This window comes from Poecilia reticulata, linkage group LG17 (assembly GCF_000633615.1).
Source record: "Poecilia reticulata strain Guanapo linkage group LG17, Guppy_female_1.0+MT, whole genome shotgun sequence".
Lineage (NCBI taxonomy): Eukaryota > Metazoa > Chordata > Actinopteri > Cyprinodontiformes > Poeciliidae > Poecilia > Poecilia reticulata.
Window position 1 is genome coordinate 9435309 of NC_024347.1, and position 14025 is coordinate 9449333.

The 14025-nt window shown below is 38.3% G+C and overlaps 1 protein-coding gene across 1 annotated transcript in view; it reads right to left on the minus strand.

The window, feature by feature from the left end:
• The window catches only part of sdr16c5a (short chain dehydrogenase/reductase family 16C, member 5a), a 79421-nt gene that overhangs the window by 56242 nt on the left and 9154 nt on the right, over nt 1-14025 (minus strand). Inside the window, exons 2-3 of the mRNA XM_017310112.1 lie at nt 5230-5557; nt 4506-4637 (exon numbers count right to left, since the gene is read on the minus strand). Of these exons, the coding sequence (XP_017165601.1) occupies nt 4506-4637; nt 5230-5550 (453 nt within the window). The 5' untranslated portion in view covers nt 5551-5557. The remainder of the gene's footprint in view (nt 1-4505; nt 4638-5229; nt 5558-14025) is intronic.

Below are 14025 nucleotides of genomic sequence, written 5' to 3' on the forward strand. Positions count from 1 at the left end.
AAGACTCTGACCAAGGACATCTAAAGATTACAGCTGCCGAGACCAAGAACCATCGGGTATGAGTTGACCAGCTTCCCCCAAAGCCTCGCTCAGTAAACTTAGTGACACAGGTTAGGGATAAGAACAAGGATAGGATGTGATTGATCCTAGTTGATTTTATTATATTTTTGCCTYTTTTATAACCTTTGGGAATTTAACCTGTTGTCATATGCCCCTGCTAAAGCTTGCTTAATAAAATTATATTCTAAAAATTCTAATGAGAATGGTACAGTGAGTTTAATTGTGTCAGTTTTAATTATTGTTGGTTCTCCTAAATATGGTAAAGTTAACATACATGATTCTAGAGATAGGGTGGCTTTGWGTTTTCCTCTGGTGAGTGTTAAAATAATGACCCTGGGACTTAAATCTAAGTCACTGAACTTAATCTRGCCGTTAACAAGTGCCGTTATTTTAGGAGAGGAGCTACCGTTAACAGGAGTGGTTGTAGGGGTTATGCAGCTGTGAGGGCTACTCAGCTGATTGCTCCTCAACTGTAAAGGGTCATAACTTCTGGATCGAAGGTAGTCAGAGCTAGACGAGTCCTTTCCGACCCCAGTTTACACAGATAATTCTCCACCAACTATCTCTAGGGTAAGACCCGAGTTCTGGGGATTTTCCGGACCTGTTAGACAGAGAACTGGGTAGTAGTGAGTCCAAAGAGTCGTGAGGAGTAGGCGGGACTTACTATTGGGTAGTAACAGACAAAGGCTACATTAATTTCTTGAGGATCATGCAAAATTTGTCCATTTGCTATAATAGATGTAATTGGTTTCCAATTGTTTTATTTGCCATGCCAGTAACCTGCCTGCTTTATTGCCCTGTTCATAGAATGTTTGCCTGAGTCGCAACAAACTTGATGCCGCCCCTGAAGCTGAGTATTTATCATATTCTGCTCTCAAAGCCAATAATTCATTTTCTAATTGTTTTTTTCCTCCATTTACTTTAGCTTGGATTAACCTTATTTTATCTTCCAATTGTGTTCGAGTTTTTTCAGTTTGWTTCGTTTTAGACGCTGTGTAACTAATAATGTGACCTCTGAGGTAGGCCTTAAAAGCTTCCCATTTTGTACATGCTGTTGTTTCTGAAGTATTAAATTGAAAGAATTTGTCTATTTGTTTCCCTAAATATTTCACAAAGTTTTCATCTTGTAACCATTTATGTTGGAACTGCCATCTCGGCGGGTCTCTCTTTAATTGGTCATCTCTATAAACCAAGCAACATGGGGCGTGGTCAGAAATGACTATGTTATCATAGAAGCAATCTTGGATTCTAAACTGCAACTCTGTAGAAATTAAGAAGAAGTCTATTCTGGAGTAGGTTTTGAAAGAACTTGAATAACAGGAGTATGTTTTGCTAACTGGATTTTTCTATCTCCATATATCCATCAACCTCAGCTCTTTCATCATTCTATAAATTGCAGCTCTACAGTTACTGTATTATGCGATTGATCAATTCCAGTTGATCTGTCCATGCTCGGGTGTAATGTACAATTAAAGTCCCCCCACCCCATTATGTGAGATCCTTTAAGCGTAGACAGAGTGAGGAGGAAATCATTGTAAAATTTACTATCATCCACATTAGGGCCATATACATTAGTTAAAATTAGAGTTTCCGACATTAGGGAGCCATGAAGTATTAGGTATCTTCCTCTTTTGTCTTTAATAATGTTTTCAATTTGCAATGGTACCAATTCATGTATTAGTGTCATAACTCCTCTAGAATGAGATGTGAACGGTGCTGTATATATATTGCCCCTCCACCTCCTCCTCACTTTCAGATTATCCTCATCAAGAAGATGCGTTTCCTGGAGGAATACAATTTTAGACTCCATTTCTTTCAGTCTATTCATGACCTGTTTGACTTTTTGAAGGCGTTGGAGCCCTCTGCAGTTCCATGAAATAAAATTACATTTTACAGTTTGAGACATACATCAACAAAAGTAGTGGGATGCTTAGCGTTGTAAAAATGTGAGACACAACAAAACCGGATGGTAGAACATACATCCAACATAGAGAACATAGAGAACATAACCCTTTCCCTACCTCCAAATCCCTTCCCCAAATAGGTGGAGCCCTGCCCACATCCATTATGTCTCCCGTTATTGCCACTAGCCAATCCACAATTATTGAGGATCAGCCGAACCACGTTTAGCTTATTCTGCAAAAAGTGTCCCGTTGCTGCTAGACATAATAAAGACTCCTGCACACTAAAATTGACTAGCATTTTAAGGTACTCTTCACATTTAAATTATTATTGTTACTCAAGTTAAGAACCCAAATATGCAACATATTAGAAACATAAACATGTAACAGACCGAATTAAGTTCGCGTCTGAGGCATTACTTAGTGCTCTGTGCGTCTCGAGCTCTCCGGAGTTTTTTTGATAAACTCACTTGCTTCCTCTGGTGTTTTGAACGCCAGTGTCTTGTTTTCGTAAGTCACTAGGAGCGTTGCAGAATAAGTTATTCCATTGCGGATGTTCAGATTGCGCAGCACCTCCCGGATCGAGTCGAACTTTTTCCTCAGCTGGTGGAGCCCGGTGGCCAGATCGGGGTAGAAGCGGACCCGTTGTTCTTTATAGAAGATGTCCTTTTTTCCCCGTGCAACACGAATGACGGCTTGTTTCTCTCGGTAGTTGAGGAACTTCATTATCAAGGCTCTGGGTCGAGAGGCGCTGTCCTTTCTCGGGCCTAATCTGTGCGCTCTTTCCAAGCTCAGAGAGGTCTGCAGCTTCTCCCTCCCCAGTGCTTCGGGTATCCACTTTTCCAAAAAAGCACATAAATCTGAACCCTCGGCACCTTCTGGCAAGTTTACAAGCCTTAAGTTATTCAAGCGAGACCTTGTTTCCAAGTCAATGAGTTTGTCTTCCATCGACTTGCTTTTAGCCTGAAAGGCGTTCACGCTAGCATGTAGGTTAGCCACTTCGTCTTCCGCGGAGGAAATACGGTCCTCTGCTCGCGACATACGTTCATTATAGTCTTTCATCTCCTGTTTCATATCTTGTAGTGTCACCAACAGACCATCGAGTTTCGAGGAGAACTCACTTTTCAATGATTCGAGCGCGACCAAAATTTGGTCAGACTTACTATTATCTGAGTGACTCATTTCTTCTTGCGCGGCCATGTTTTTGTTGGCTTTGCGAGCTTCACTGCGGAGGTTGTGGTCGAAAAGCTTCGTTTGCTTGGATGCCTCACTTTTCCCTTTGAGCAGTTTAGTCGAGTTAGGCATTATATCCTTTTCCTTACACAAATTTTTCGTGAGCAGTTAGCAGTGCGTGTTGCAATTTTCCATTGCAACACGCAACAGAGTTAAATGTCCACACTATTTGCTTAAGATTTGTTGCCTCACGCTTGTGCAGTGTGAAGGAAAGAGGAGATCAGCTGCACAAGCAGTGAGATACCAGTGATCGTTTTTGGTGATTGGCAACAAAAGTCAGTGATTGGCAATTACATACTTTTTCACGAATGTCGGCCGATTATGATTGGTGGCCAATCGATGGGCACACCTCTAATTTGTGCAGTTTTATTCAGGAAATGTGTTACGGTAGTGTTCTAGGTCACTTTGACCTGAAAAGGATGTTTGCGTGATTCAATAAAGGTCATTTGGATCCAAACAATCAGAAGGGAGTTTATGTTTGGACAGATAAGGAAATAACTCAAAGTGCTGTAAGTAGTCACATGGGCTGTTTGAAACAGTTCAGCTGTGGACCAGATGAATCCATAGACTAAGAAATGAGCCAAGAAAACTGCCTACGTCAAAGGAAAGATTTCTATTAATCGAAACATCCATATACACACCGATAGACAAGAAATCCTATAAAAAGTCCAGCAACCATTGAAATTGGGTGATTTGGGGAGATTTTGGATATTTTGTGAGCTCTTCTGAGGTCTGTTGCAGTTGTTAGTAATGTGTATGCAGACTAAATAAATCTCCCGGCTGCACTGATCGGAGTACAGAAGATTCAAGTCCCGCATGATTTTATTTTTCATTCCATCAGTTTGCCACTTTTTATTCCCCAACAAATGTCAACTATTTACTTGATCACACAATCCAACCAGTGGTACATGTCTTTCATTGTTTCATTTATTAAGCTGCAGGTGGCAGCAGCAGCAAACACCACCTTCTTCTGCCAACTCTTTCCTCTTTCTCCACTTCATCGTCTCTTGGGATTTCTACATTCCCATCAATTTCAGTGCACTCCGGTTCAAATTAAAAAGGCCTAATGTCGTTACTCAATGCCTTTGTGGCTGGACAGAGCTAGCGTAGTTGGACCTAGCAAACATAATTTACCCAGAATGCGTTGCAGTGTCCATGTGACAATATTTTATTTAAATTTATAAAACCCAAACAGCCTGCAACACTTTTTCTGCATTGTTTTTACATGTGAAATATTTCTAAAATAAAGTTTATTGTTGCAACTAATCATGGATCCCTTTAATAATGTTGCAAATCAGTATTTTGACTAACCCAGAAGTGAGCCATAGTGTTGACCTCCATGGTTTTCTCAATCAGAGAGTCTGGAGCATCCATGAATTTCTTCCCTGTCACAATTCCGGCATTGTTCACCAAGATACTGACATCACCCACTTCTCTCTTGACCTGCAAGGAGAAAAGAAGTATTTCGAGAAAAAATACAATTGCTTGTATAAACTTAGTGGTCCCAGAACCTAAAGAATGACTGGGCCAAGCAGGCTGGAATTTAGCACACATCCAAGCCACTTACAGGCATACACTCAATTTCAATTTTAGGGTTCTTTTCCAAATTAAAACATATTTAATTTAATACCAAGTGTACAAAATCCCACAACATATTCTACAAAATTAAAAGTATTTATCAAATAAAGAATAAACAGCATTGCAGATTCACGTAGCGTTTAGGTTCTACTAATCAAGGAACCTGATTGGTTGATTATCAGGAGGCGTGAACATTTCAATAAAACAGGAGTGTTGTCAGTTGGCATGCATGCGTTTTAACACCATGCCATCATGGAAAGAAATCAGCGATGATCAGTAACTTACTGCCTCCACACAATCTAAACTCCACCATTCTACTTTACTGTGAGAAAGAATTTTCCCTAATTACAAACATCTAAGAAAGCAGCTTTTTCTTGAGACAACTGAGGCCATTTTACCCAAAGGTCAGTCCATGTGCAAACACTACTCAGTTAAACATGTAAAAACTAAGACTTACCTGATCAGCCACTCTGTAAACTTCATTCTTGTTGCTGCAATCACAGACGAAGCAGTGGACTCTGCTGGCTCCACCATTTTTGGCCAGTCTTGCAGTTTCTTTTATGCCCTCCTGGTTAATGTCCCACAGAACCAGCACGGTACCATGAGCCGCAAACTCCTGAGCCATCAGGCGACCAATTCCACTGCCAGCGCCTGTGATCAGAACAACCTCCCCAGCTATGTTCTTTTTCTTCCTGGGAACTAAGAGGTGAATGAAAGATTCTATGTTGTACCATAAAGAGAGAAAGAGGACTTGGATTGATTCCAGAAAGAAATTCATGATGAGTCTGTAGAAAAAAAAAAAGAAAACATATTAAAAATGAGCACAATAAGTTATTGATTTGATTTCTTATGTGGCGATATTTTGTTACAATTATATTCAGTTTTATCCAAGTGCTTCTTATTTGTTACATAGATGTTCATTACCTGGCCTTATCTGTTCACTGGTTTTCAGATCATCTCACAAAGCACTCCATTAAACTGTTTTGGTCACCTTAGTTGGTTGTTGTTAAGCACTATATAAATCAATTTTGTGAATCTGGATGTAAAACCCTGAATGGACTGAATTAGAATTTTACTTCTCTTGTCACACTACCTACTCAAAGCACTTTAGAAAAGAGTCATATTCACCAAGCTGCACTCATGAAAGTGCACACAGTTTTACACCAATACGCAGATGAGTGGGCAACTTGGGATCAAGTGCCTGGTCTTAGGGGAACATGAAACTGTGGCAGGAGGACACTAGAATCAAACCCACAATGTTTGGATTGCAAGACAACTACAGCACCAAACTTTTCAGATTAAAAGAACCTTTTGAAGATAACCTTCAAAGCAGCTAGTAAACATGCTTTTTATTAAGCCCAAATTTCTGTTTTTAAAATTGTTTATTGATCTGATCCAATATTCTAATTTTAAATGTCATGTTTTTATTAACTATACGTCAAAAATCATTAGCAGAAGTAAAGGTTTTCTAACAACAATCTGTGTGTTCCTGAAATTAATATAATATTCTAGTTTATTGAATGGGTCTGTCCTCCATTCACTGAACTCGTCCCCAGAATAAAAGTGAAAAGCAATGAGATTTGCTTAGTCTCTATGCTAACTCGTAACATAACATGCCTTTTGTAGAAGAGGATTGCTCAGCTCATCAGGCTGACCTGCAGCAATATTTGGCCAGCTGTTTATTACAATTCTGCAGTAGAAAGGCAACATGGGAGTGTGATTTTTCTACAATACCATGAATTCCAACAACCATAAAACAAATGACTGATATGCAACAGTGTGACAGAGTTAAATTTACAGATGGAATGAATCAACAAGTTCTCCTCTGTACTTCTCTTCTTAGTGCTCACAAAGCAGACTTTACTTCATCTAAGCCACCTTGGCTCTGACTCCCCAGAGAATCCACCACTCTGACTGGGTTCCAGGAAATAGCTTTACACCCATCTTCTTCCCCCAGAATGCATCTGGCCCCCAACACTACAAAACAGAACAGTACCTGTCCAGATCACTAAAAGAAAATTGACAAATAAGAGAAATACAAAAGCCATATATAACCCTTGTATGTGAGAGGACTGAGGCAAATGTAAAGGACTATGGCAAATGATACAAGTTTTACGTGTGTTGGGTCGGTTGGACCCCAGTTCTACATACAAGGGATATATATATATATATATATTTCAGAGTGAGCTGAAACAAGGCTTCAATCCAAGGCCTGCATGAATGTCACAATTTACTTGCTTCACAACACATATTGGACCACTGTCGATATCTGCAGTCTGCGCTCCCTAGCTGTAGTTCCCCCTCAGCCAAAGAAAGCTGTTGGTGCATCAACTGGTGACAGTAACAATAAAAATATGTGGAATATCATTAGAGAAATCATCTCTGTTTTAATAGTCTGTTTGTGTGAACATATTGACTCAATTTTGAGAAGGAAACATAAAGATGGTCCCATTGCTGCTTTCCATTGGTGTGAAATTAAAGGAACAGTGTTTGGCAATACAACTGTTTTTCAACTCTGTTCTCCGTTCGTTTTCTTATGATTGTGTGAGGATACTTTAAAATCAATCCATTTTGGTGGCGTCCATTATTATTTCCATTAACAGAGCGCTAGTTGCTCTAGTAGAACAGCCATGAAAACCACTCTGGGTATTTTCAAGCCCTGTGATACCGTAACTTGCCACACTCCTGGAAAATATGCAGTTCAAAACCCTTTTCTTTTCAAAGTTTTTTTTTTTTTATAAACAAAATTCATCTTCTGGCTCCTGTCACAGTGCCTCATGTTAAAAGTGTGATTGCCGCTAGCGGCTCTCAGTCTGCGCCTCTGTTGAATCAGGTGACATGCAGTGAGTGCACATGTAAAGACATTCTAATACTTTTTGCATGAAGTCACGGATTACCTGAGGGTTTTAAAGATTTAATGTAAAAACACCAAAAAAGGCATTTCTTCTTGAGTTTTGTCAGAAAACAGATCCATACACACAAAACATACTTATAGAGCTGGTTGGGGATCACATGTCTAAAGCTGCACTATGTAACTTTTATAAAGAATCATTTTTTTTTTCTTATTTGTTAAAACTGTCAACATGTTGTGACACCATGTTATGAGAAAAATAATCTGCGAAAAGATCCATTTCCTCCACCTTCTCCCTATGCTACTATTGCCTTCTGATGAAATGCACCGCTCCCGACCAAAAACAACCAATAAGAGCCAGGTGGAGGCGCTTAATGCCGTCAATCAATGCTGCTCAATGTGCAAAAGGCAGAGAAAGAACTTACAATTACAGGGAAATCATTTATCCGCTGACATCTGTGGCTATGTTAACTGGCTATGCAATCACAACAGGATCTGCTAGCTGCACCCTAGCAGAGAGCAAGGGGCAGGGGTAATTAGCAGAGTTGCAGAGGGTGATTGACAGCACTAAAACCCTCCTTCTGGCTCTGACTGTTTGTGTCTTGTTAGCACTGGGAGCACTGAAAAAAAGACCTTGTTTCACAGATTTTTTTTTCACAGATTATCTGTGAAAAAACAACATGGTGACAGTTTCAACAAATATCCATTGATTTACTTCTGCCTATCAACGTCAGGTAACAGGGGAGGGGAGTAGCAGTCTAATGACTGCTATGAGGGAGCAGTCTAATGCAGTCTAATGCTGGGAGACTGGCCCCTACCAGGGGCATGAAGCCCCTGACAGAATAGCTCCTGGGATCATTGGGACACTCAATAATAATTTAATAACAAAAAAATTATATCAAATATCATTTTTATTCACCGCGATAGCTCATTGGTTGATTTTATTGACAGACTTTAGGCTTATCCAATGAAACCCCTCAGTCCTCCCTTGGTCGAGGACTGGCAGACCAAGTCCTCCCTTGGCAGACCGAGGGAGGACTTGGTCTGCCAAGGGAGACCAAATGGCTATAAATAGCACCATTTCAGTTAATTGGAGTCCGAGAAAAGTTAGCGGATACGAGACGAGGCAGGTCAGAAAAACTACAACAAAACAAATAGTTAGAAAACAGCTACTGATACCATTTAAAAATGTTTTAATATGACTAGACACATCGTCAATAAATACTATCTGGGGGAGTTGTAACCAAAATGTGGAAATGTTCAACATAGAAAATGACTGCAAGAATGTTAGGGTTGTGTAGTTAAAGTTTGCTGTTAGTAATTACTTCTAATTAACTTTTTAAACTACACCGCTGTTAAGGTGTCCATGCTTTATGTTAAATTATTATGTATGTGTATGGTAAACTTAATTTCAGTAAATCAGTTTTCATAGTTAAGAATAAATCATATGTTTTATATAATTTGCTTGTACTGGTGTACTGTAATCGACAGGGAAAAAAACAGTGGCTGGTGAAAGAAAATTTCTCTACCAGCCACTGTGGCTGGCAGAGTTTTTTTTTATTTTTATTTCCACCCCTGGATATTACCAAAATAACATAAGAATAACAAACTTTAGGAGGGGGTAAAAAAAGTCAACATTTTATGATGATTCCTCCAAGGAAATTGTGATAAAAGTAAAGTAAAATAAAGAATGCTGGCCATCTTGTTAAGTTATACTTTGGCATTTAATATTTTAACAAATCAGCATCAAACTACAAGCAATAGCAAAAATGTCAAACCATTGTCCATTATGAAAAAATAACTACACAAACTTGCGCAGCTTTGATAATCTATAAAAGCTAATCCGTCATAAAAATGACTTTTTTCTTGGAATTTTATGTCTTTCTTCTGGCAAGTCATATGTTTATCCTGCTGATATGATGATACTGTCATAATATGATTTTATTATCATAGCTTAAAATAAAAATCTGTCAGTATCTAATACACAGAATTGATGGAAAATTAAAAACAATTTAGTTTCATTCTCTAGCTTAGAAAAAAGTTTAATTTTTGTAAAAATAAGGAAAAAACTGCTAAAACCATTATTATATTATTTTTTTAAAGCTTTTTATGAAACAATATTTTATTTCTGACTGTGAATGTAACTGTGTGAACTTTTTGTCAGACAAAGTTTAAAAACAATATTGAAATAAAATGTTTCTAACAGACAGAAAGTAATTTGACCTCCTGACCTCCTACTATCACACCCAGGGTGGTACCAGTGGACGTGATGTGTTCTCCGGTTTCATTTTGTGCAACGGCCTTCTAGAAAGAACTCTCAACAAGGGCAGTTTTGCATTCTGCCAGGCATCCATACTCCTCATATAGTTTCAAAGAAGCTGCATTTCCCGTTTCTGCCTAAAGACCATCTCACACCGCCATTTCAAAAATGTGGAGGACCTAAATACTTGACACTTTGCAAGTTCCAAATCACAACATCAAGTTTTAGGTGTTATTAGTGTCAGATGCTGAATAGAGAGAGAAAGAAATGAGACAGCTTTGGAAACATGGCATAAATCTCCTCAAACGTTTTTGACAATACTTGATGTTCCGTCTTAAGTTGTGTTTAGTAATGAGTGCTAAATGTCCATGTGGTATATCTGTTTCTTTGAACAACCACTAATTCAATCTCACAACCAGGTATATGCAATTAATTGCATATACCTGGTTTGAAATAATTAATTGAAATAATTCTTAATTTTAATTTATGGCTCCACATCAGCAATCAGCAAAATGCTTTTTTCTAAAAACATTTTTAGACAGAATGTAAATGCTATTATTTTGGCATATTTTATTTTGGACATTCTTCTAACTGAAGGAAAAGTTTAATTAGACATTTTATTGAGCCTTTTGTGATAAAGTATTTATTTTTAATTTGAATACAAGATAGCCTAAAGTGAAGAGAAGAGCAGAGGAACACAAAGGAACTTAACTGGTGATGGATTAATTGATGCAATCTGAGTATGAAACAACCCAACATACATGGTAAATTTTCATAAGTGCAAAATTTTGGGCATGAAAGGAACAAAAACTGCAAATGTACTAAAGGGTAGAAAGCAGGACTGACCAATATACTTAGCAACAACATGTTTGGCAAAAAAACAGCATTATTTGTTTGGAAAATCCATTAATTTAAAAGTCAAGATGAAACATACTATATTAACATTATATAGTAATAATCAAACAGTTTGTCAAGCCTTTTGAACAGAAAATCAAACAAGAATGTTGGGAAGAATGTTACGTTTTTATGCAATTTGCTCTTCATATTCAGTAACTTTAAATAATTTCAATAATCACAAAAACAATCATCAAAAATATTTTTCAACATTTCTGCAGCCCTACAAATACAGGATTTTAGAGTTCTTTCACATAAGAAGATTTGGTCTATGTCAAATCTTCCCAACAATCCCACAGTGTAAAGCAGGTTAAAAAGAAATCATTTAATAACTGCTAAAGTCATTTAAACCTGCAAAATGCCTTATTACTGGTAGCTTATTGAAGTAAGGAATGGTAAATGGCTTTGTACTTGTAGCTCGCCTTATCAAGTACAGAGGATACAGGCCTAGGCCTGTCGCGATAAACAGGCCTAGGCCTGTCGCGATAAACAATAAATCAATTAATCACACGATAAATGAAAATTATCAACCTCATTTTAATTTATCGGCTTTATCATTTCTTTCTGCCTTTTTCTCTTTCAATTGACACTGGATGAAAAAAGGCTCAACTCCGGTGCTCTCCACTGACCCTCACTTCCTCATAGTGTAATATCCAGCGCACACTACACGATCTTAGAATTGTCGGCCGATTGTTGGCCCATTTTCAAAACCTGAGAGACCACAGACTAGCCGACAAAAATCCTAGGTATAATGGGTTCGATCGTGGCGTGTGGTGTCCAACAATAAGCACAAAATAATCGCTATAAGTCCAGTTATCTAATTTTAAAACCAGGCATTAATCAATGTTTTACTACAATCTACCTGTAATGCATGTAGCTAGAGTCAGCGTGAAGTCCTGACTGAATGAACATCATTATAACCTATTTATGTCACGTTAACGAAGAACAGCTGAAAAGTTACTGGGTTTATCAACTGCGGTAGCAATTTGGCTCCAACTCCTTCCCTTGTCATTTCTATATTTTTTGAACGAAATTTTGAATAAATATTAATGTTGTTTCCACATATCATCTCTAATGTCCGCTGGACTTCGGGTTGCGCTGTGTCAGTTGTTTGGGATTCCCGTCAGAAAGCACGGAGGAGAATCTGCGCTTTCTGATTGGTTACCTATCACATTCAACAGGCTGCGTTCTCGCTACCTGTCGGGAAAAACCCCTGATTTAGATCGGAGCGGCCACGAGGTTCTACGATTGGACTCGATCATTTGTAACACACAACACTACAGATGATCAGTTACAAAATCGCGACAATGTTAGAACGTTTAACATTCTAAGATTGTCATAAGGGGAAAATCGGGGCAAAAAATCGTGGTGAGCTTTGCTTAAGACAGGAATGAACTATTGCATCAGGTAGTCGGATGTGCCCATCTTCTCTATCTAAATCTAATGATTATTGAAGGTCAATAGACTTCATAATCTGCACTCTTTTGGTTGAATGTAGTTTTGGTTTCCACTTTGGTTTTATGTTGTTCAGTTTTTATTCACGTGTATTTTTTGTTAACAGAAACATTTTTGGATGTGAAATTAGGATTATGCAGATTATGCATTTTAGAGCCGCAGAAATTTTAGCACTTCTAAGAAGCCTACACTGGGTTAGGTATTAATATTCTGTTGGAAAACTAAGACTCTAAAATACTTGTTACTACTGTATTACAGTTTTCTTTGCAGGAGCTTACTCAAAGTGAATGTAGTAGTAAAAACTAAATTTACAGTACAAATACTGGAACCTACAGACACCAGTATTTGAATGAATATTTTACAGTGACCTACAGGTACAAACACCCAGCAAACACGAGAAAAACAAATGCAACAAAGAAGAGATGCAAAGTACAGTACTACGGAGCCCTCCATGGGACATGGGGAATTTTTTTTCTTTTGCGTTCCCTCGCTATAATCTACTGATCAGTTCATGCGGCATAACTGAATACTGTAAGCCTTTCTTACGGTGGCCATCGTACTTTCTGCTTTAATACAAGCTTATGTAAGGTTTTTCCATGGACTATTTCTGAGTTATTATCGCGGGTAATCAATCATCTGATTGTGTCTGTTGTGTTCGTCTGAATGGTTTAAATGGCTGCTTTCAGTGCCGTTCCATCTTAGCCTTAACAGACATAAACATGCAGTAAATAAATTGATTTTCAATCAGTTTTTTGCACCAAAGCGTTAATAATAATAAACACGTTTTGTTATTATAAAACACAGCAAAATAATGGTGGTAGAGGGCCGCACTGGGTTAACTCTGGGAATCTCATCTGTCCGTGTATCAATCAACTCCAAACCTCTTCTTTGTTCTGTCACAATTATTGATTTATTCAATTTTGATTATCATGCTCCAAACTTTGCGAGGACTGACCACCTCGCTCACCCGCTTCCTCATACACACAGAGCCAGCAGCCAGTAACCTTCATACTTCATGACGTCACGCCCACATCGACACGCCCACCACCCAGATGTCAAAATCGCTGCTCCTGTCATATCAATAATTACTCATTTCATTCATATGGCTATTAGAGTGCCTCAGTGAAAACGTGTTTATTATTATTAACTCTTTGGTGCAGAAAACTGATCGAAAATCGATTTATTTACTGCATGTTTATGTCTGTTAAGGCTAAGAACGGCACTGAAAGCAGCCATTTAAATCATAAGAAAGAAAGGCTTACAGTATTCAGTTATGCCGCATGAACTGATCAGTAGATTATTGCGAGGGAACGCAAAACCTTTTGCGACGGAACGCAAAAGGAAAAAAAAATCCTCATGTCCCCTGGAGGGCTCCGTAGAATTCGAACACAACTGCTCTAGTGATCTGGAACACTTCTGTTTTCAGTTTTTATTTTTATCTCTTTTGCATCTCTTTTTCATGGTTGTGGTCTTATTTGTTTGCATCTTTTCTTTGTTGCGTTTGTTTTTCTCGTGTTTGCTGCGCATTTGCACCTGTCGGCCACCGTAGTATGTTAACGATTCTGTGTTTTAGTTCTGCTGGGGTCCTTATGGTTATGTGTATTTGTTGTAAGTTGCGTTGTGATCCTTATTGCTATGTGTAGAGTGTTATGGGCTTCCCCTGTCTAGGCCTGTCACGATAAACGATGAATTAATTAATCGCACGATAAATTAAACCTATAGACCTAATTTTAATTATGGGCTTTATCGTCTCTTCCCGACTTTTTTTCTTTCTGTTGATGACACTGAATGAA